This window comes from Anabrus simplex, chromosome 2, assembly GCF_040414725.1.
Source record: "Anabrus simplex isolate iqAnaSimp1 chromosome 2, ASM4041472v1, whole genome shotgun sequence".
In the NCBI taxonomy this organism is placed as follows: Eukaryota; Metazoa; Arthropoda; class Insecta; order Orthoptera; family Tettigoniidae; genus Anabrus; species Anabrus simplex.
Window position 1 is genome coordinate 370,416,887 of NC_090266.1, and position 25,171 is coordinate 370,442,057.

The following is a 25,171-nucleotide window of genomic DNA, read 5'->3' on the forward strand; positions in this document are numbered from 1 at the left end:
TAGGAAGAGATGGCAATCATCAAATCTGGCTTGAACGCCGTCATTGCGGGCGTGACAATAATGGTGCGATAGATTGTTTATTGTCTACATTTTCCATTATCGTGTTAAATAAGTGCTGAAAGCAGATGAAAAACACGAGTTATGTCAGCAGTGAGGATAAAAATCACTAAGCGGAGGAAGCTGTCAACGCTCCATAATAATTGAGCTTGTGAGTACGGTTCTTAAATTGTTTTGTTTTTATTCATGTAAAATGTGTATTTATAACTTCAGTGAATGCATTTACTGATGTGTATGTTTCTTAGTACCATTTCACGAAGAGTATGCATTTATCATAATCATCGTGTTGGTCTAAATGTAGTGAATATGCGTGAAGTCATTCAAAATCCGACACGCCCCCTTTTTTCTCGGCCACCGCTTGACAGATAGATACAGCGTTGCCAAGCGTACCTTCCGTCTTTAACTGTAGATGGCTCTGGTTTATGCGTGGACTTCTTAACATCCTTATGTTGGCAATACTGCTTCAGTATCTGAGTGTGAGATTGTTGTATACTGAAAGTTGATTTAGTAATTACTGGTATTATCATTGTTTTCACACATTTTGTGTGTAGTGGTGCTGAGCCATTGCTCATTGTTTCAATATTTTATAACATTTATTTATAGTACAAATTCTATGCTGACAAATGCTTTGTGTGGTGTACCATGCAGGATTCCCTGGAAGTGGTTTTTGATGATGTGAAACAGGAGTTTGACGTTTGTGAAACGAATGGATTTCCCAGGTCTCTTAGGTGTAGAAGTGATATTGGTTCAAATTGCTTTACTAAGAATGTGACGAATGGGAGTGATAATCATCATTTGGCACCTCTTGCGTGTGTTAAAGTAGAATTTGATGAAGAGAATAGTGGATTGGGAATTCACAGGTCCCTTGTATCAACTACGAGCTCTCGTGTTTGTGAACCGTTGAAGAAGTCTGCAACAGTAATAAACCAGAGAAGATTGAGATCTGATAGTCAGATTTGTGAAGGTGATCAGGATAGTGTTTCAGAACATTGTGAAAGTACAAAAAAGAAGTATGCAATTACTAACACTAGGAAATCCTCTGATACCTGGTAAGTGTTGCTGAAAACCTTGCAGGGTTTTAAATTATTTACTGCTCATATGCTCGAACCGCTAGCACAGCTAGGTTAGGTGTGTACTAAATGCACATTTGAGATCTCCAGGCATACTGGTATGTACAGATTACTAATTAGGCACACACTTTTAAATAATTTCATGATATTTCTATCAAACTTTCTTCTGGTTAACAGTATTGTACATTTAAGGGGCGTGATTACCGAATGATGTTATGACTGACTTCCACCTAGGCACCCGCTGTTTTAATCTGGGCCAGTGTATGTGGGATTTTTAAAATAAGAGTTTCTTCTTCTTCTTCCTGTGGCCATGATCACAACATCAACAGCCACATAAAACTATAAGCTTGTTTTCCTTTTGGTATTTTAGGTTTTAAGAATGATGATCATTTAATATTCAACTGCTGGGTTGTTTCTTTTATTCTTCCTGTAAAAAGACATGAGAGAGACAAAATGTCTGTGTTAGGCAACTAAGTTAATTAACTTGGGCTTAACTTCTCCTTCCGTTTCTCCTCGCCTATCACACCACCACTTTTCAGTTAGCTCCACCCTACATAACATTTCCCCTGCTTCCCCCACTTCCCCTACCTCTCCTGCTCCTCGCCCACTGCAAGCACCACACACACACACACACACACACACAGAACTCAGTCAGTTGACGACACTGCGTAAGGGAGGACGCTAAATACGACAGGATCGACTATAAGGTAAACAATTCCATTATCCTTTTATCCTCACCAACATACATTCTTACAAGGTTTTCTCCTTTAAAATATCTCCCTCTTTACTTAATTTCTTCTTGTTTCAGACTCATTTTAACAGTCTAAACATCAACTCAACTTCAATTATGGTTATTTCTCAAGAGTTCCCCTGACAACTATATTTTAGGAAAATCTTTTATATCACTAATTTTATCTTCAAGATTAACAAGCATACACGTCTCCAGCATAAAGAAGACCCCTTACGCTGATTTTACTTTGTCACTTGGACATTGACTCGTTGGAAATTTTAAGCCAACATGAATGAACATTTTATTTTATCACCATAATTATTACATGTGTTTTAATTGTCTTGCAATTTTGTCAAATCTTGTAGCTGAAGAAGTTCCATAATCGGAACGAAACATGTCCTATTTAGTATACACCTAGAGATTAAGCTGGATTATGTCATGTAAACAATATTATAAGAAATTGACAAATATTGGAAGGTGGGAATCTCCTTAACTTAACCTTAGTTGTGTTGAGCCTTATCATTTTGTAACTGACCTTGTTCTGAACAGATATGAGAAGAATAAGTAAGACTACAGATATATTTAACTTAAATCTTCAGTTTTAATATATATATATATAGTTTTTATTATTATTGTGTGGTAAAAATGTAAATTCAGTGATAATCAGTTGCTGTATTTTACGTGAGCATACAGGTGCCTGTATTATTAACACTGCTTGTATTATTTTTTTTTTTGCCATAAGCCTGGCGTAGGCACTCCACTCACTCCGCTCACTGTACATGGTGGCTCGGCAGCAGGTGATGTTCTCTTTTTTCTGTTCTCAGCTTAATTCACGGGATTGCCGACAGGAGCGTCTTTACGATCCTCCAGCTATCTGAAAACTGTTACCAACTGTTAAGGAAATGTCCAAGTTACAGCTACTAAATTACATATTTTTCTTGCCGTGTGCGGGCAGTATGCACCGCGGCAATAGTTAAGAGCCTCCTGAAGGGAGTGTGGCCCCGGGGCCACTGTTCTCATGACAGAGCTTGGTCTGGATTTGTAAACATAGGATATAGCTACTAAATTACATTTTTTCTTGCCGTGTGGGTAGTATGCGCCACGGCCATAGTTAAAAGTGCACTAACAGAACCTTTTGCTGTGTTTCTATCTTGCGCAGGTTGGTAACGGAAGCAGCGAGTAAGGAATTCTGGGAATGAAGGTATGAATTTTACCTTAAAATACTTTTAGAAGAGAGATGTGTTCATTATGAATGCCAGGGACTCACCACCCCGCCCAAAAAGGTACATTTACTTTTATAACCGAATGAAATATTTCACGCCCCATTGTCCATTAACCGGCCAGCTACGACCACAACCATTGGCCGACATGATGTCATTCCCAGAATTCCTAACTCGCTGCTTCTGTTACCAACCCGTGCAACATAAAAACACAGCAAGAGCCTCTGTTTGTAGGTGTAACCTATCTTTGCAAATCTAGACCAATCTCTGTCATGAGAACGGTGGCCCCTTTATGGCCACACTCCCTTCGAGGGGCTTTTAACTATCGTCGCAGCGCATACTGCCTGTACGGCAAGAAAAAATGTAATTTAGTAGCAGTAACCTATCTTTGCAAATCCAAACCAATCCACACTCCCTTCGAAAGGCTTTTAACTATCGCCGCGGCACATACTAACCGCACAGCAAGAAAAAGATGTAATTTAGTAGCTGTAACCTATGTTTGCAAATCAAGGCCAAGAACATGGGACCACACTCCCTTCAAGAGGCTTTTATCTATCGCTGCAGCGTGTACTGCCCGGACTGCAAGAAAAAATGTTAATTTAGTGGTTGTAACCTTGAACGTGGCATGTACTACACCCACACACAAATACATATAAAAGTAAACGTAACGTACAGAATTTTTAAAATCTACCTTAATCCAGGGGAGGGTAGAGTTCTCCGGTAGCTCAGAAGAAATGGTGCACACTCTCTGCTATGCGGAAATCACTTTTAAAGAGAAATTTAGCGGGATAGCCTACAAAATGTATCTTTTTATTATATTTTTTATTTTTTCTTCCAAATGCCGGAATGGAATAGCTCAAATGTTTTAAGGTGGCGCCACCTATTCTCAGTATTTTGGGTGTGAACGGGGAAAGCCCACCACCCAGCATTTGACACCTGTTGGCCTGTTAACTTTTCTGCTCCTCCAAAAATCAATACACTCGAGGGAATGGTTAACTCTCAGGTGAACAAATTCCTCGTCCTCAGGCTTTCCAGCAATCTGAAATTATGATCGATCCTGGCAATATCCATTCCTGAATTAGGCCTGCACTAGCAGGGACTGTTTGTCTCTTTTTTTTACCAGAACAACAAAAAGTTCTTAAAATTGCCCATTTCTACTCCTCCGAAGAGCCACTGCCCTGTAATTGGACCATGTTATGCATCACTAGACCAAGCGCCATTTTGTAAAAATCAGTATTTGTGCGCATTCTGTTGAGAAACAACATAACTTAAATGGACAAAAATCACCGTACATGTCCAAGTAACAGTTGCCTTAAAATATGTGAAAAATCTAAGTGGAAATTTATCTATGTTTGATTTTGTGTTTTGCATCACGAAACCAAAAGCGATAAGCCAATGTTTAGTTATGCAACAGTAGACCAAGCGCCTTTTACCGGTCTGTGGTCTAGTGATGCTAAACGAAACAGGTGGCTGCACTGGTTCACAACAGACCAGACAACATCAGCTGTGTAGTGTTTACTAACCTAGTATGTTGTTACTGTGCATGTTTACATGGTAAACGATTGTGCTGTCGTATTTCCTACATTATGGTACCAGTAATGGAGGCTATCAGAGCAAGAACCGAACGCATTGTTACAAATGCAATAAGGATTTCTAATAACTATGAGGTTTTACAGGTAAGAAAACGAACGATTTTGGAAACTCACCCCACACTAGAAAAGATTATTTTGCGCTGTGTTCTCCCAGGACACAGTTTTTTGCCCAACGACAGCAATTTTGGAGACATAGAGTTGAAGCTACAACAACAGTTGTACACTGTGAATGACTATATGAATGTGATGAAAGTACGTCGTAGAAAGAATGCTTTGGCTGTTCACAGAATGGAACAGAAAGAATTCTATGGAACACAAATGCTGGAAAAACAGATAGCAAACCGTAAAGTTGACATGGAAAACCCCAAAATAAACTGGCTGAAAATGAGAGAACTTGAAATCAAAAAAGACAAACCTCTAAGCATTTTTATGAAGAGTGACTTTGACCAGGACACTGGAGTTGAATTAAGTATTCAAAGAAAAGAAAGGAAAGAGGAACTTCTGCGCAACCAGTTCATTTGAGTGAACACTTAATTCAACTGTGGCCAGGAGGGAAACCAATTTCAAAACCTAAACTTGAAGACTTGAAGTCTCTTCTGCCGCTGATTCCAGAAGATGCCAGACCAATGTATCAGTCTTTTTTCACCGATAATAGTGTGGAAGACGATATTGATGGGTTCAGTGGACAACTTGACCTTGAAATAGAAAGTGAATAATGACAGATTTTGATTTCATTTATGTTACTTTCTTAAATTTTGTTTAGTTACTGAGCAGTATTGTGTTTCATGCTAATTAGTGAAAAAGACTTCCAATGGCACCTTTTAATTTTAGGGGTTTTGTTTATGTTTATAAGATTAATCAAATATCTTTCGCTATAATTCATTTTTTACAGTATTGTGATTCAAGCCAGGTAATAAAAAGCTTTAAAGTGTAAAATACATAATGTCACGGTTCATTTTGGATTTGTTGTTGTCTTGTAAGCTTTATTATTTCCATTTTTATTCAGTTGTTTTACATTACATTACTATGTTTTGTGCCAATTAGTAAAGAATAAAGTACTTTTTATTGCAAAATTGTGCGTGTTATTGCTATTCCCTCACACTACCGGTAAGAAAAGGAATTTCTACAAAAGTCTTGAGAGCAAAAATAACCGACTTATTTCATAATTCCATAACGTTAAATTGTAGATTTCACAAATGATTTGCATATTAGGTAATGTAATTTACAACTTCATTTACGATTATGTGTCCAATATAGTGAAATGATTATTTATTTATTGAACTGTAAATTTCAGAAACGTTGTGTAGTTTACTTATGCTTTATCACAGACTAGTCCAAATGCACTGTTTAGTTATGCATAACGCAACCAAAGGACTTAAAAGTCACTTAGTCTGTTGATGCAAAACAAAAATGCACAATCAAACAACAAACGTAAATAGACTAACCGCCATTTTATTTATTTTTAGCGTTGTTTGGTAAGTAATTAGGTTGAGGTTTTACAAAAGAGTTCAAAAGTAATAATTCTTACTTATTGCAAAAAATTGGGAAAATTTAACAATAAATGGATTTTTAATCCACTGGAAACTTTGAGCTCAATTATCTCAGAATGGTGTTTTGGCGCTTAGTCTAGTGATGCATAACATGGTCCAATTGTCCTTCCCCTGTGATACAGTACTTTGATTTTCCAAATTCGCTCTCATCAGTTTCGACAATCATTCCCCTCCTATTTTCTTTTTGTTTCTGTCCACACACACCTTACGGCAGAAGCTCCTCCAGTCGATAAATGTCTGCTTTTCAATACCAAGCTCCAATTGAAGAAGAGGGGTTTGTGGCTTGGTTAAAAGGCACCACGGAACAGAAATGAACCCTATCTGATGTAATGAAAGGTGAGACTTTTCAAAGAAAGTGTTCTTACTGGCACTCACGTTCCAGGTGCATTTTACCCATCCTACGCACAGATTGCACATGAAAAAAAAAAATTTCTTACTACACTTAATATCGTGAGCCCTCCACACTTCTCACAGTTCCTTTCCCTCGTTATCAACCCGTGCTGTTGATAAACGTTGAAGATCTCCTTGAAATGATTAGGTGAACTAATTTTTAACTCGCAACCTCGACACAAAACCATAGCCATACTACAAAACCTTCCTTCCCCCCCCCGCAATAGTTTCAACCTTTCCGCTATAGTATCGTATAATTTTGTGTAATTTCGTAACATTTCCTTAACAGTTGGTTAAAGTTTGCTGCCAATCCTTAGTGTACAATGAGCGGAGTGAGTGGAGTGCGTACGCTAGGCTTGTGCCCGGACATATTCCGAGCCTGGTTCTTCTTGTACTCAGATGGCTAGGACTATACAATCCACCGTAGTCCTTAACCGGTTAGAGGAGAGATTCTCGGCAAAAGTTGACACCATGCAACCCAAAGTTTGTAACTTTACAAGGAAGTGGAAATTATGCTAGTCTTACTTGGAATTGCTTTTAGGGGAGAGATGTGTTCATTGCGATGTCTACGAACCCACGATCCCTCCCCCAGGAGTATATTTACTTTTATAACCTAATAAAGAGCCATTGTTCATTGCTTAAGTAGCTACTTGCAATACTATTGGCCAACATGAAAAGAATGTGACGTCTTTACCATCAACGATGATAATTAGATTATGTTACCAACTCCGTCTGAATAAAAGCACAAATAAAAACACCATGTAAAGGAAACAATGTGAATTACACAACAGCAATAATTTTATATGAAACTTACCTTAATGCAGTGGCGGATATAGGGCTGCAGCAGCCTTAAGGAATTTATGCACCTTTGCGTCTAGGGGGAATAGCTCTTAAATAGAGATTCGCCTGTCGCCTTAGGCAGAATAGAATGCGCTCTTATCGCCCTACAGACTGCAGTGCCAGAGACTTAAAAGCCGCTTGTTGGCCCTAACCTGTGCTTGTTCACAGTAAACAGGTTGGCAACATTGTTGACCACTCGAGCACGTACTCTCGTCCTCGGAGAGGAGGCCACGAGAGAAGTAAACAAACGACAGTCATTCCGCACGCAGATGAACGTATTGGGTAGCATGGCGTCAACTATTTGAGATTCTCACTTGGACTATGTGTAAGTAAGGGTAGCATCCTACTTCACCAAATTTTCACCGAGCGCACTCGGAACGCTTTAAGCAAGCCTCGGACATATGGGAGTAACAGAGTCCCACTTCCTTTCGAGAGACGAGGGACTCCTTGGAAACAACTTGACGAACAAAATGGAATTCATAAGTAATACATTTCATATTAATCCGTGTTGAAGAGCAATATAGTGTAAAACAAAAGCTAAAGGTTTCCACCTATTCTTTTTTTTTTTTTTTTCTTTTTTTTTTTTTTATGTTGGAAACAAATTAACATCTCAACTCTTTCCTCCCATCAACATCATTCTGTTCATACTTGTTTCAGTGAGATGAGTTCTAGAAGATTCCTCAAGTGCTGGTATTTTAGTACTTCACCTGGTCTTCTGTGAGGTGCAGCCTTCAAATTGGAGGAAAGCTGAGAGCTTGCACAGGACATGTGTTTGTGATGAGTGTTTTTCGAATCTTTAACTGTCTTACATTGAATTCCATGCTTGCTTCATTTTACCTATATTCATGCCTTGCATTTACTTTGATTTTGACTGATGATGGTCTCTGGTAAGACCGAAGCTAGTTTCAACAAATATATGTAACTTTTTTAAGGTTACAACAAACAGTATTGAATAGGTGGAAACCTTTAGCTTTTGTTTTACACCAAAATGGAATTCCTTGGGGAGCTATCAATATTAATGGGGCTTATGGAAGAAAGAAAGAACTGGCTGAGTCAGCAAATGGGATGCATCTGGATGTGCTAGGAGTTAATGGCATTCGGGTAAGGGGAGATAATGAGGAAGAGAGAGCAGATTATAAAGTGTACATGACGGGTGTTAAAAAGTGAAGGGCAGAGTATGGGGTAGGACTGTTCATCAGGAATACTATTGCACGCAACATACTTTCTGTTAAGTACGTAAATGAGCGAATGATGTGGGTAGATTTGGCAGTTCGAAGAATTAGGACAAGAATTGTCACGGTTTATTCACCCTGTGAGGGTGCAGATGAGGATAAAGTTGACAAGTTTTATGAAGCATTGAGTGACATCATAGTCAGGGTCAACAGCAAGGATATGATAGTGTAATGGGCGATTTCAATGCAAGAGTTGGAAATAGAACTGAAGGATACGAAGGAGTGATTGGTAAATGCGGGGAAGATATGGAAGCTAATAGGAATGGGAAGTGTTTGCTGGACTTCTGTGCTAGTATGGGATTAGCACTAACGAATACAGTCTTCAAGCGTAAGGTGGTTCACCGCTACACATGGGATGGTTGGGGCACCAGATCCATAATAGACTGTATCATAACCGACTTTGAATTCAGGAGTGTGCAGGTTTTCCGGCGATTTTTTGATGATACAGACCACAATCTGATCTGTAGTGAACTGAGTATCTCTAGCCCTAGAATAGAGAAAGTGAAATCTGTCTGCAGATGAATAAGGATAGAAAATCTCCAGGATGAGGAAAATAGACAGGAGTATATGGATTGGATGAGTGAAAAGTTCCAAACAGTGGACAGTAAGCAGGTTTCAGGATATAGAAAGAGAATGGTTAGCATACAGGGATGCTGTATACCACTTTTCACGAGAGTTTAATCCTGATGAAACAAGTAGGTAGAGCACCTTGCCTATGCACGTGGACATGGATGTAGTTGATCGGAGAAGCAATCGTCGCACTCACTCGACTGTATGTGAGGTCGAAGAAAAGTAGTATGTCGCATTAATTTTATTTTATTTTAGTAGGAAATCAAATTAAAATATGGTTGTCATATATACTGGTGTATATATATTGTTTTGTTTTAATAAAATAGTGATTAAATAACAAGAAATTAAGGCACAAGGCATGGTGTAATACAGGAAGTCTTCTCATAGTGAGGGAAAGTTCCAAGCTGTACAGCGTGGAGATAAGGTCTTGCATCTTGCAGCAGCAGTCACTGTCAGTATTCGTAGTGAGAGAAATGGAGCGAGAGGTAGGACCATCGTGTGTAGTGAAGCACTAAAGAGGAAAGCGTTCAGAAGTGACCATAGGCAGTGCACCGTTAATGTGTTCAATGAAATGAAGTGGCGTATGGATTTTATTGCCGGCAGTGTCCAAGGACAAGTTTGGCTCGCCAGATGCAGGTCTTTTGATTTGACTCCCGTAGGTGACCTGCGAGTCGTTATGAGGATGAAATGATAATGAAGCCGACACATACACCCAGCCCCCGTGCCAGCGAAATTAACCAATTATGGTTAAAATTCCTGACCCTGCCGGGAATTGAACCCGGGACCCCTGTGACCAAAGCCAATACGCTAACCATTTAGCCATGGAGTCGGACAATGTGTTCAATAAACTAAGTGAACAGAATCCAGGTTTAGTCATTTATTCAGAAGTTCAGGTCTTCGCACTGTTGTCGTATGTGATGCGCAGCCCTGTACATCCGAACATGAGATGTTGACAGGGTGGAGGTCGGTACTACACGCTCAGCGAATCACAACTCTTTCTTTGGCGGAGGCGTGGACATACCCTGTTTACGTCAGGGTTAAACTCTCTTGAAAAGACATTTAGTAGAAACAGCAAGGGAATGCCTAGGAACAACTGTGTGTAAAGTTAGTAAAAAGTGAACATCTTGTGGAACGATGAAGTGAGAGCAGCTTGTAAACATACAAAGAAGGCGTATCAGAAATGGCTCCAAGCAAAGACTGAAGCAGATCGAGAATTGTACGTAGATGAAAGAAACAAAGCGAAACAATTAGTTGTTGAATCCAAGAAGTCGTGGGAAGATTTTGGTCAAGCAGCAGGGAAACCTTTCTGGACAGTAATAAACAATCTTAGAAAGAGAGGGAAAAAGGAAATGAATAGTGTTTCGGGTAATTCAGGTAAACTCTTAATAGATCCCAGGAAATCACCGAACAGGTGGGAGGAATATTTTGAAAATATTTCAACATAAAAGGAAATCTTCCTGTTGGTGTTGTGGACAACCAAGCTCATGAGGAGGAAAACAGTGATGATGATGAAATTACTCTTGGACTGTAAAGGATGGTAAATAAACTCCATTGTCATAAAGCAGCATGAATACATGAAATTAGACCTGAAATTGTGAAATATAGTGGGATGGCAGGGATGAAATGAAATGGCGTATGGCTTTTAGTGCCGGGAGTGTCCGACGACATGTTCGGCTTGCCAGGTGCAGGTCTTTTGGTTTGACGTCTGTAGGCGACCTGTACGTTGTGATGAGGATGAAATGATGATGAAGACAACACATACACCCAGTCCCCGTGTCAGCAAAATTAACCAATGATGGTTACATTTCCCTACCCTGCTGCGAATCAAACCCGCGCCAGCACGCTAACCATTTAGCCATGGAGCCGTATGGAAGGCAGGGTTGAAATGGCTTCACAGAGTAATAAGATTAACATTGACTGTTAATGAGGTACCTTCTGATTGGACAAAAGCAGTAATTGCACCATTCTATAAGGAAGGATTGCAACAAATATAGAGGTATCTCATTGATCAGTATACCACGCAAAGTGCTCACTGGCATCTTGGAAGGGAGGGTGCAGTTAGTAGTTGAGAGGAAGATGGCTGAAAACCAGTGTGGTTTCAGGCCACGCAGGGGCTGTCAGGATCAGATTTTCAGTATGCGCCAGGAAACTGAAAAATGTTACGAGAGGAATAAGTATGTTCCGTGGATCTAGAGAAAGCATATGACAGTGTACTGAGGGGAAAGATGTTCGCCGTACTGATGGACTATTGGAATAAGGGTGGATTATTAAAATCCATCAAAAGCATTTACTCTATGTTGACAATTGGGCTGCAGTGAGAATTGATGGTAGAATGAATTCTTGGTTCAGGGTACTTACAGGGGTTAGACAAGGCTGCAATCTTTCACTTTTGTTGTTCATAGTTTACATGGATCATCTGCTGAAAGGTATAAAGTAGCAAGGAGGGTTCAGGTAGGTGGAAATGTAGTAAGCAGTCTGGCCTATGCTGATGACTTGATGTTAATGGCAGATTGTGCCGGAAGCCTGCTGTCTAATATCTTGGAACTTGAAAATAGGTGCAATGAGTATGATATGAAAATTAGCCTTTCAAAGACTAAATTGATACTTTGTCATTATACGAATTTTTCATCTAAACAGTGTTATGTGGCTGAAGATGTTTATAATATACGAAACATGTACCACTTTTAACCAATAAGTTGCCTTAAGCAATTTATTGTATCGACAAGGTGGAAAATAAAAAAATACTTTATTGTGAATCTGACTAAATTGATATGTCAGTAGGTAAGAAATCAAAGAGAATTGAATGTCAGCTTGGTGATACAAATCTGGAACAGGTAGATAATTTCAAGTATTTAGGATGTGTGTTCTCCCAGGATGGTACTGTAGTAAGTGAGATGAATCAAGGTGCAGTAAAGCTAATGCTGTGAGCTCGCAGTTGCGATCAACAGTATTCTGTAAGAAGGAAGTCAGCTCCTGGACAAAAATATCTGTACATCGGTCTGTTTTCAGACCAATATTGCTTTACAGGAGTGAAAGCTGGGTGGATTCAGGATATCTTATTCATAAGTCAGAAGTAACAGACATGAAATTAGCGAGAATGATTGCTGGTACAAACAGGTAGGGAAAATGGTAGGAGGGTACTTGAAATGAGGAGATAAGAGATGAATTAGGAATGTACTCTATGGATGAAGCTGTATGCATAAACCGGCTTCGATGTTGGGGATCATGTGAAGTGAATTGTGGAGGATAGGTTACCTAGGAGAAGAATGGACTCTATGATGGAGGGTAAGATAAGTAGAGGTAGACCAAGGCAACGATGGTTAGACTCACTTTCTAATTGATTAAAATATAAGAGGTCCCAAACGAGGTCACACAAATAGTTTCAAATAGAAGATTGTGGCGACATTTAATAAATTCATTTAGGCTTACAGGCTGAACGCTGAAAGGCGTAATGGTCTATAATGAAGATGTAACTAACTCCCGAGGACATGCAGCTCTCTCTGTATGAATGATGTACTGATGATATCTTCCTCCCGAGTAAAATATTCCGGAGGTAAACTAGTCCCCCCATTCGGATCTCCGGGAGGGGACTACACGAGAAGGGGCGATCATCAGGAAGATGGGTACTGACATTCTGCGAGTCGGAGCATGGAATGTTAGAAGTTTGAATCGTTGTGGTAGGTTAGAGAATCTGAAAAGAGAGATGGATAAACTAAAGTTAGATGTAGTTGGTATAAGTGAAGTACGTTGGCAGGAAGAACAGGATTTTTGGTCAGGCGACTACGGAATTATCAACACAAAATCAAACGGGTAATGCAGGAGTTGGTTTAATAATGAATGAGAAAATAGGGCAGCGGGCAAGCTACTACGACCAGCACAGTGAAAGAATTATTGTCGTCAAGATAGACACCAAACCAATGCCCACCACAATAGTGCAGGTCTATATGCCTACTAGTTCAGCGGATGATGAGGAAATTGAAAGAATATATGAAGAGATAGAAGATTTAATACAATATGTAAAAGGTGACAAGAATCTAATTGTGATGGGAGACTGGAATGCAGTGGTAGGCCAAGGAAGAGAGGGTAATACAGTAGGAGAATTCGGATTGGGACAAAGGAACGAAAGAGGAAGTCGGCTGGTTGAATTCTGCACCGATCATAATTTAGTCCTTGCCAATACTTGGTTCAAACGCCATAAGCAACGGCTGTATACGTGGACGAGACTTGGAGACACTGGAAGGTTCAAATAGACTTCATTATGATTCGGCAGAGATTCGGAAACCAGGTGTTGGATTGCAAAATTTCCCAGGAGCAGACGTGGACTCTGACCTCAACTTGTTGGTCATGAAATGCCATCTGAAGTTGAAGAAAGGAAAGAATGCAAAAAGATGGGATCTAGACAAGTTGAAAGAAACGAGTGCGGGATTGTTTCAAGGAACATGTTGCACAAGGGCTAAATGAAAAGGCTGAAGGAAACATAATAGAGGAAGAGTGGATAGTCATGAGAAATGAAGTCAGTAGTGCTGCTGAAGAAATGTTAGGAAGGAAGAAAAGATCAACTAAGAATCAGTGGATAACTCAGGAGATACTAGACCTGATTGATGAACGACGAAAATACAAGAATGCTAGAAATGAAGAGGGCAGAAAAGAATACAGGTGATTAAAGAATGAAGTGGATAGAAAGTGCAAGGTAGCTAAGGAAGAATGGCTGAAGGAGAAGTGCTGGGGTGTCGAAGGTTGTATGGTCCTAGGAAAGGTAGATGCTGCATACAGGAAAATCAAGGAAACCTTTGGAGAAAGGAAATCTAGGTGTATGAATATTAAGAGCTCAGATGGAAAGCCACTTCTAGGGAAAGAAGACAAAGCTGAAAGATGGCAGGAACATATCCAACAGTTGTATCAAGGTGAAGATGTAGATAATTTGGTTCTGGAACAAGAAGAGGCTGTTGATGCTGATGATATGGGAGACCCAATTTTGAGGTTAGAGTTTGACAGAGCTGTGAGTGACGTAAATAACAAGGCACCTGGCATTGATGACATTCCCTCTGAATTACTGACTGCCTTAGGAGAAACCAGCATGGCAAGGTTATTCCATTTAGTGTGTAAGATGTACAAGACAGGAGAAGTCCCGTCCGATTTTTGGCAAAATGTTGTTATACCTATTCCCAAGAATGCTTGTGTTGACAGGAGTGAAAACTACTGCGCCATTAATTTAGTACCTCATGCCTGCAAAATTTTAACACGTATTATTTACAGAAGAATGGAAAAACAAGTTGAAACTGAGTTGGGAGAAGATCAATTTGGCTTCAGAAGAAATGTAGGAACACATGAAGCAATCCTGACTTTACGTCTGATCTTAGAGTATCGAATCAAGAAGGACAAGCCCACGTACATGGCATTCGTAGATCTAGAAAAAGCATTCGATAATGTTGACCAAGCTATTTAAGATTCTGAAGGTGATGGGGATCAGATACCGAGAACAAAGAATTATCTACAATCTGTATAAAAATCAGTTTGCAGTGGTAAGAATCAATGGTTTTGAAAAAGCAGCAGCAATCCAGAAAGGAGTGAGGCAAGGCTGCAGTTTGTCCTCCCTCCTTTTCAATGTTTACATAGAACAGGCAGTAAAGGAAATCAAAGAGGAATTTGGAAAGGAAATCACAATTCAAGGAGAGGTAATCAAAACCTTGAGATTTGCCGATGATATTGTTATTTTATCTGAGACTGCAGAGGATCTCGAGAAGCTGCTGAATGGTGTGGACGAAGTCTTGGGTAAGGAGAACAAGATGAAAATAAATAAGTCTAAAACAAAAGTAATTTAGTGCAGTCGAACGAAAGCAAATAATGCCGGAAATATTAGATTAGGAAATGAAGTCTTAAAGGAAGTGGATGATTATTGTTACTTGGGTAGTAAAATAACGATGGCAGAAGTAAGGAGGACATAAGATGCAGACTAGCACAAGCAAGGAAGAGCTTTAAGAAAAGAAATTTGCTGACTTCAAACATTGATATAGGAATTAGAAAGATATTTTTGAAGACTTTCGTGTGGAGCGTAGCATTGTATGGATGTGAAACATGGATGATAACTACCTCAGAAAGAAAGAGAATAGAAGCTTTTGAAATGTGGTGTTACAGAAGAATGCTTAAGGTGAGATGGATAGATCGAATCATGAATGAAGAGATACTGAATCGAATTGGTGAGAGATCGATTTGGCTAAATTTTACGAGAAGAGATAGAATGATAGGACACATTTAAAGACACCCAGGACTTGTTCATTTTGTTTTTGAAGGAAGTGTAGTGGTAAGAACAGTAGGGGTAGACCACGATATGAATATGACAAGCAGTTTAGAGCAGATGTAGGATGCAGTAGTTACGTAGAAATGAAAAGGTTAGCACAGAATAGGTTGACATGGAGAGCTGCATCAAACCAGTCTATGGACTGATGACTCAAACAACAACAACAACATGTATATTTTAATTTCATAACTACATAACTTGGTATGCCACAGGTTGAAGTATACAGCCAGACTTCAGGCTGACTGCTTATCAGACAGAAGCTTGGTAGAATTTCACCTTGATCAGCCTTAAGTTTAAATGTTGGAAATGTAATCTGGAATTGCTTTTGGAGGAGACATGTATTCATTGCGGTAGCTAGGGACCCACAAACCTGCCCTCAGAAGCACATTTACTTTTATTACCTATTGAAATGTTGCAAGCAGGTCATTTCATGATGACAAACGTAACAATCTGATGTGCTGTATTTTTTTTTTTTCCCTAGTGGCTTTACGTTTCACCGAATGTACTGTATTCATTCAAAATATTAAATGTTACAGTATATTAACTGATTTTATGAATACAAAATAATATTAATCAGCACAAGTCAAATTATTGAATAAAATACATTGTATGAAGTCTGTCAGCAATGGAAAAATATCCCTTGTTTATTATTTAAATGATTACTTTCTAACTGTAAATAATGTAACATTTAATGACATGCCTATGACAGCATAATAATGTAAAGATGAAAAAATAGTGATGCCCACTCTTCAAATTAGTTCAAACTTTTTCAGTAACATATTCTTACTTACGTACTTACTTAGTCTTTCCTCTTGTACCGCGTCTCCAAAGACCTTAAAAAGTAGTTAGTGGGACGTAAAACAAATAACATTATTATTATTATCCTCTTGTACCTTGCGGTGTCGAGGTTTGGCTGAGGGACCGTCAGGCTTTCTTGTCTTATGTCATCTGTTGAGCTTCCCTCCACTGGATTACTCTGGTTTCTAGGCTGGACATGATGTAATCATTCTGCTTAATACAGGGTCATCCTCTCCCTCTAGGTCCTTCCCTCCGGGCTTCCCACACTCTGCTTGGCAGTTGTGTTTCCGACATCTTCACCTTGTGTTCAGATCAACGTAATTGAGCTGCTTCTTTGGTGACTTTCAGTGGTGTTTAGCCCAATGTCCTCCCAATAGTGCTATTCCTAATATTGTCTCTCCTGTCTTGTGTTCTATTCTCCTCAGATATATCATTTCAACTGCCTGCAACGTACTTAGTTGTTTGATGCCAAGTGCCCATGATTCACGGATGTATGTGAGTAGTAGTAAGTATACTGACTTGTATACTCTAAGTTTGGTCTTCTTACTCACTTCTTTCTTAGTGACAAAGCTGCGAGGGGGTGGGGGTGGGGGGGAGAGAGAGGCATCCAGCAGAGGCGAATCGATTGTTAAGTTCATCATCAATTCTCCCATCTTCACTCAAGATGGCCCCCAGGTATTGGAACATTCCAAACTGTTCCAATTCTTTGTCATCGACCTTAATTTTTATCTCTTTTCTTTCTTGTGACAGCCATTACTTTTGTCTTGCCTGGGCGTATGACCATGCCCCTCTTTTTCAGTTCTGGATACCAAATATCTAGATTTTGCTAAAATCACTGTATCATCTGCGAATGCCAGCGGTATTATCTATACAAGTTTCAGTTTGTAGTTTCCCACTTTTAATTTCTTAACCTGTTCTTTATGGCTTTTCATATCTAGTAGGGTTATGAACAAGTAAGTTGACAATACTTCTCCCTGTCGCACTCTGGCTGTTGTGATGAACTCTTCAAATGTACAGTTGGGAGTCCGTACCTGTTTTTCTGAGTTTTCGGTGAAAACTTTTAATTGCTTGCAACAGTGAAGGACCCAGTTTTTGTTTCCTCAAAATTTCTCACAATACCTTCCATGGTACCTTATCAAATGCTTTGACCAGGGGCCTATTTCACAAAAGTATGGTCTTGTATATTACAAGTTACTAGTGTGGGTTCTTGTAATGTATGGAGTTGTACATTTCTGTTCCACAAAAGATTGAAAGTCTCTTGTATATTACCAGTAAATTGTTGCAAGTGATGACATATCAATAAACATACTACGTCATAGCATGAATCAGCTGTTTATCTTCGTATTCCATTCGCTGAATTAGGTTATGCTTGCCTCATTTATCGTAATATCGTATTTTAAGGTAACTTATGCAGCAAAGATTCAAAGAACTAATATTCCTGTGAATTTCTTAATGCTACGATGTTATTTTTCAGTTTATTTCTTTGATGATAGAAAATTACTCCGTTATTATCACCCATTCTGTTCTTCCGCGAACCTCGCGTATGTTCCACGATAGTCTGACATACCTTGGTCTGTCATTAGGAATCAGATGCCGCTAATAACGATATTCGGCCGCCAAACTTAATAGTTACAAAATTGCAAACTCTGCATGAATTGTTAAAATGATGTCAAGAGAAACGAAGTTATTCATTTTGAAGGAAATAGAAAGAAGGAAAGACATTCGTTTTCGTGCATTCAGCGAGAATCTGTTAAAACAAGATAATATAAATGGTTGGATGGAAATATTCGACTTGGGAAAAGCTCATGGAGCTTTCGAGGGCAAAAGTTGGACGTATGTAAGAGATATTCTGCTCATTAATGATTCTAGGAATGTCCTTCTTGGAACATGTTTGTTCAGTATTTTCAGGCCAACGAACAGTTTAAGGAAATTTTATATAATTTATTGCAACTACCACAGAATGTATTGACCTACAGACCGAAGATTTTGCCATCCCCTTGCATATCTGCAATACCATGGTACTAACCACCATTTCCTAGCCAATGTAGTGTTGTTAGTAACTGTTGTTTAGCAGAGAGAGATTTATTTCTGTTCGTAGGATATTTTAACCTATGGCCAATATCTGTCAAAAGTTCTTCCACTTGTATTGTACTTAACCTAAAATGTTCATTGTATTCAAATACAATGTTAAACTGGAAGTTTATTCTTTCCCTGTACAGACGGTAATTTTCATTTGCATCACCATCACTATCACTACTGCTAGACCACATATTTATCAAAATGTATCTGAAGTAAGCATATTTAAATAGCACTAGTACATTTAGGCCCTATGTATTATTGTATTATTGTCCTTTCACTGGTAGAGAATACTTCTCAATTCACTAGTAAGTTACAAGTACTAGTACTTTCGTGGAACACACCCATAAAAATTCACTGGTAATTTGTAAGTATGGAGTAGTAAAGTGCAACTGTAGAAAATTATTTTGTGGAACAGAAACTGTGGTATTTATACCAGTTACTATAGAATTTACTTGTAATGTACAAGACCATACTTTTGTGGAATAGGCCCCAGTTCTAGGAAGCGAACACAAGTGTCTCGGTTGTGCTCCAAGTTCTTTTCACATATTTGTTGGATAGTGAAGATCAAATCCTGGGTGCTTCTTCCTCCTCTGAGCCCACATTGCTCATCCTCCAAGTGTACCTCCACTTGACTTCTCAGTCTGGTTTCCAGGTTTCTTGAATAGATTTTTGCTGCGATACTAAGCAGTGATATGCCCCAATGATTTTCACACAGCCTATTGTCTCGCTTTATGAATATCGGAATGATTGTGGCTAATTCCTGATCTTAAATAATTTCTTTCTTTTCTCAGGCCAACCTAATCACTTTTAGTAATAGCTAGTTTCCTTCATTACCCATAAATTTGATCATTTCAGGTGTTACCTGATCATGTCCTGCAGCTTTTCTGAGTTTGAACTTTTTAATTGATGCTGTCAGTTCTTCCATTGAGATCTCAGTTCCCTCACATTGTACTTCTCCTGCAGGTTCTAACAGTTCTAATATGTCTTTTGTTACTTCTCCTATATGTTCAAGACGTTCTTCAAAATATTGCTTCCATCTTTTCATAATACTTTCTTCGGTTCTGAAGAGTTCACCATTCTCATCCTTGATAAATTTCAGGGGACATTCCTTCTCTGTCCTTAAACTCTTAAAAATTTTGTAGAGGAGGTTTTGATTCTCTGTAGAGGCTTTCTTGATTAATTCTCCAAACTCTTCCCAGCTTTCGGTCTTTGCAACTTTCACGACCTCCTTCACTATAGCCCTTTGGTTCTTATACTTTAGATAAACCTCAGGCATTTTGGTGGCAAGATATTTTTTCCATAATATTTTCTTTTCCTTTACTGCCTCTTTTACTTGCTGATTCCACCTTGATGTTTTCCTTCTGTTTGTGGTTTGCCTTTCTGTAACTCCACATATTTAAGAGGCACTTTCTAGGATGACTGTCTTGAATGCTACTTACGTTGTTTCAAGATTAGATTAATATTCTAGGCCCAGTTCTTGTATTTTTGTGACAGTAATTTTATATTGTTCCTGTATGGCAGTTTCCCTTAATTGATAACACTTTATCCTGGGATTATCTTTCTTTGGGGCCTTTCTTATTGTTCTTTGCCTTTGTATCCTCTGTGTTACATATTTTGCAACAAGAAGCTTGTGATCACTTCCTAATTAATCTCATGAGGTGTACATTCACAATTATATAATCAATAATTGATTTTTCACCTCTTGCAGGTTCAACCCTTATGTACTGTATATCTTTATGTTAGAATTTGGTGTTTGCTGTGGTTAATCCATTATCCATAGAGAACTGCAACAATCTGTGACCCTTGCTATTGATCTTCTCTTCTCTGTCTTTCCCTATTATATCTGGCCATCTGCCTGGATCGTTGCCTACTCTTCCATTCAGTTCTCCAAGGATAATAATACAGACAAACCTCTCTTCTGCAGACACCGTCTGTTCCAGGGAAAAATGTCTGTTATGAGAGGTGTCCGTTAAAACAAGGTTGTAAAAATTAATCTAACACTTTAACGGCATAGAACACCCACCTTAAATATAAGCATACATCTTTATTTTGATTATTCTAAATAATTTCTAACTAAACATTTGCCTGGGGGATATTACAAATGATTTTTACAGCCTTTACATTCAGTACAGCTTTGGGAAGTAATCATTCAGCTGGGTGTACAAATTTAGCACATTTTTCTTTACTGTGATATTTTCAGAAAGGGAATAATGACTCAGCGTGACACACAAATTCTTTACTGATTTAACCACAACTTTCAGGTTATTTGCAATTTCTCACGCAAATAGAGGATTGTCGTGACATTCAGTAAATTCACGGAGGCTTGCGGACTGAACGCTGAAAGGCATAAGGGTCTATAATGATGATGTATGTATGTTTCTTGTAACATTGGCCCACTCACTCACAGTTTCTTTACTCGAAGAGATTTGAACCACTCGTATACCGCAATGTTCACTTCTGCAAAAACTGACTCCCCACTTTATTTTCATTCCTCGATTTTTATTCTCCTCCCACTCACTTAAATTGTTTTTTATTCTTCACAATTGTGTTTTCTCACAGTTTTATTTTCAGGGACCTTTTCTCATTGAATGTCCTTTCACACTACATTTTTCTTGTCTTGAGATGTAAACACGCTTGTCCCTCCTAATGTTCACTGGACGATTGGAATGCTATGGTATTTATGCCTCAACAGTCAGTACACGAAAGTCTCTGCCATCAAGTTTAACTGAACTACCTGACCTCAACCTTATCAGCGGCAATCTGAGTTATGAATAGAATAATGCAAGGTATGCTGGAAAATCCCTTGGTAAATTATGAGTAAACAGTCACTGGCAGCATATGCGGGCAACTAGAATTCTAGTTCTTTCCATATAATCAGGACACAAGACGAACCTAACGAAAGGTTTGAAAAGAACCCTGTACAGTACAATTAACCTCACTGCTGCTTCAGCATTCTTATGTATGTTTCTTTCAGTTTCCCTTGGACATGGAATAGCACAAACATAAAAAATGACATAGTCCTGTGTAAGAAAGTATCATGGAGTGTGTAAGGTGTCCACTTAAGACAAGTGGATGGAACTAATGGCGATGTCCGTTGTCCAGAATTCAAGGTGTGTGCTTAAATAAGGCTTATTTAACACGTCTTGTGTAAAATAAAACCGGTTCCATGGAAAAATGTTCATATAGGCAGGTGTCCGTTAAGCCAGGTTTGACTGTATCTTCCATGCACAGCTTGATATACAGTTCTCTGGAGTAGTTCCCAATATTCATCTTTCATTCCATCCCTTTCATCCTCATTTGATGCATATGTGATTACCAGAGTGATGGGTCTCTTCTCTTCCTTTATATCCCCAGTCATGTTTCTCTCATTAACACGTCAGGATGCACGCTTTCTGACAAGACGTAAGCACACGCAATGGGTGAAAATTGCCTACAAGCAATAATCCTCTTTAATTCTAAATTGTAATTATTGGAAACACTGTAAATGATTATATATTGATGTAATTAATCAATTACCGAACTCGATAGCTGCAGTCAAGTGCGGCCAGTATCCAGTATTCGGGTGATAGTGGGTTCGATCCCCGCTTTCGGCAGTCCTGAAGATGGTTTTCTGCGGTGTTCCATTTTCACACCAGGCAAATGCTAGGGTTGTACCTTAATGGAGGCCACGGCCGCTTCCTCCCCATTCCTAGCCCCTTCCTATCCCATCGTCGCCATAAGACCTAACTGTGTCGGTGCGACGTTAAACAACTTGTAAAAAAATATTAATCATTTGTAATAATTTCGGAGTAATTATGGCAATGTGCAATTTGTGATGATAAGAATGGATAATGAGATATTCATTTTCTCATAACGCTTACACACACACTGGTATAACTCAGTTATTTAAATTACATAATTTATATTAGACACACATTTTCTGTATCAAAAGAGTCACAAATGATAAACACCCATTGGGTATGTAGGGAAGAGTACAGGGTATGAACTCTAGAGGATGTTCAAAGATCAGACTTGATTACACTTCACGCCTGATCCATTACTTCCTGTTGCTTGTTTACTTGTTCCACACATTCTTCACACACTGGCTTCACATGTTCCCGGAAAATTAGTTTTGGCACATTACACGGCATGTGGATTTTCTGTCCTTTTTACTTCCATGGTGGGCCAGTGACCTAGATGTTAGGCCCCTTTAAACAGCAAGGAAGCATCATCATTACTTCCGTGTGGTCTTTGCATGTTTCTGCTTGACACTTTCTGAGAACTGTACTTTTCCTTTCCTCAGATTTTCCAGAAAGCCAATGAACACGAATTCATAGATTTACTGGTGGAGTCGTATATTACTTCTCAGTGCCAAATGTTCCTTTGTGAGATCAAAGGAGAGCATTTTCAAACAATTTTGATGGAATTTAGGTTCAGATTTGAATTGAGATTGTTTGATTTATAGATGACTTGTGCATTTGAAATAGGATACAGTTGCCAATTACTAATTTCTGTAAAGGAAGTAAACATATTAGGAATGTGCCTGATCACTTTCTTCAACACTGTCAATTTCTCAGTCATCACTAGTCACGATGTCGCTGTTTCCTTGGGAGCAACAGGTTTATAATTTTGTTCAGAGTTATAGCGATACATCTTCAATTCCTCATTAAAATTTTGTGTAAACTTGCCAGAAAAAAAAAAACTCGCACGCATACTATAAATTACACCTGTTTAATAACATTTACTGCACTGTTCGTCCGTAAATACAAAGTAGTTAACAATAAGCAAGACTGGCATTCTGAAACGTATGAGCACGTGCATTGGTGAAATTTACCCAGTCAATGTTTCTTTCACTGGAACTAACAAACCTGTGCAGCTAATTCAAGGTCAAGACATTTGGGAGAGTTCACTTGAATTGTACTGAGAGAGGAAGCTTGAAGAGCACGTTAGAAATAACTGAAATATGCATTTCAATTTTGCTTGGATAATTTTTACCCATGCGCGTGTCCTTACGGGTTAATAAATTTCTAGTTCCTAACGTTTTGAGGTTTATTCTTGTCAATCAACAAACCTACTCCTGCTCTAGCTCTTTCTTGTGTAGGTATACCACTATAGAAGAAAAGAAATCCATCCTCTAATTGATCACAACCTTGTCCCTTCCTTTTTTTATGTAGCGGTTGAGGCTTTCACGGCTAACGTTACAAATCATGTCATTGTTTTCCTGGCTTGTAGGCCATGCTCCAGGAGAATGTGATGGTCCTGACATTTCACCGAAGACTGTGCTCAGCATTATGAGGGGTTCCGACTGACTTCGATAGCAGCGAATCTCACAGTGGAATGGGTGGTGTTGCAATTCCATCTCATTATACAGGGTTATTCACCTAACATGTTACATGGAAATAACTTTCTAAACCATTAAAGATATCGGCATTCAGGTTTCATATTCGTAAATGGTACCCAGGGTCTTGTAACATGCTACTTAGTCTCATTGGATGATTAATAACTGAGATATTGATACTAACTCCATATCTTTAAATGGAACGGCACTGGCCTAAAAGTTCAACTGCGTACAAGTTCAAATGTGTAAGTATTTTCAAAATTGGACAATTACTTTTTGAGATATAAATAAGAACAGCATGCGCAGTTGTGTATGCCGCATCAGACGGCGTGAAGTCGGGCAAGGACATGTTGACATGCAAGCAGTTTCCTGGGAGTGAGTTCAGCCACAGAATGGATACTAGGCATGTAAGCATCTCATACACATGTGATGGGTTTGCAAAGTGTGTATGACAGGCGAACTCATGACAGGACATGGAGGGTTGATGTGTTTAAAAGGAATAAAATAAGTACTTTGCCTTGGAAGGAAGATAACGAAAGCTATAATTGTCACTGGTTTTAGTGTACAGTACATACTACTGTAAGAGTTGAGAAATAAACAAAACACCGGAATGGCTCCTTCTAGAAAAGCAAATTAATAATGTCCGAGGTAGACTTCACTGGAAATGATCCTATGGGCGTAGGCACAGGAACATAACGTCTCGTCAGTGTAAATTTTTTTTTTTTTTTTTTTTTTGCTAGTTGCTTTACGTCGCACCGGCACAGATAAGTCTTATGCCGACGATGGTACAGGAAAGATCTAGGAATGGGAAGGAAGCAGCCTTGGCTTTAATTAAGGTACAGTCCCAGCATTTGCCTGATGTGAAAATGGGAAACCACGGAAAACTATCTTCAGGGCTGCTGACAGTGGGGTTCGAACTCACTATCTCCCGGATGCAAGCTCACAGCTGCGCACTCCTAACCGCACGGCCAACTTGCCTGGTAGTGTAATTGTTATAATGTGGACATTTTGTATGTAGAGACCGTGTTGGCAACGAGTTCAGTACTTTGTGGCAAAGCCACTCGTGGCCAGTCGTTCATTGACTGGAGGCTGAATTATCACAAAAATATAGATACGAGGTAGGTGATGTTTGAAAACGTGCAAATCAGTGATCCGCATACACAATGTATGTAATTATGTCCTTGAAATGTTCACCATCAACGGCAATGCCCATTTGCAGTCGTGTCGCAAGGGATGATGTCACAGACCTAAGAGTTTTCCTCGATATTGCAGCATGTTGCTCTGATACATCGCTGGAGATTCTGTGGTGTTGGAGCTTGCTTGTAGACTATGTCCTTGCACGTACCCCAGAGGAAAAAGTCCAGTGGTGTCAAATCAGGTGACCGTGCTGGCCACCTGATGGTGCCTCCACGTCCGATCCATCAACCG

General features: G+C 39.1%; 1 protein-coding gene across 3 annotated transcripts in view; it reads left to right on the top strand.

Moving 5' to 3' along the window:
* Positions 1-533: 533 nt before the first annotated feature.
* Positions 534-25,171, top strand: part of LOC136864141 (zinc finger protein 260) — a 72,674-nt gene continuing 48,036 nt past the window's right edge. The window contains exon 1 of one of the 3 annotated variants that reach the window (XM_067140773.2): positions 534-1,106. In XM_067140773.2, the coding sequence (XP_066996874.2) occupies positions 700-1,106 (407 nt within the window). In that variant the 5' untranslated portion in view covers positions 534-699. The remainder of the gene's footprint in view (positions 1,107-25,171) is intronic. The other 2 variants (XM_067140774.2, XM_067140775.2) reach the window with 2 other exon arrangements.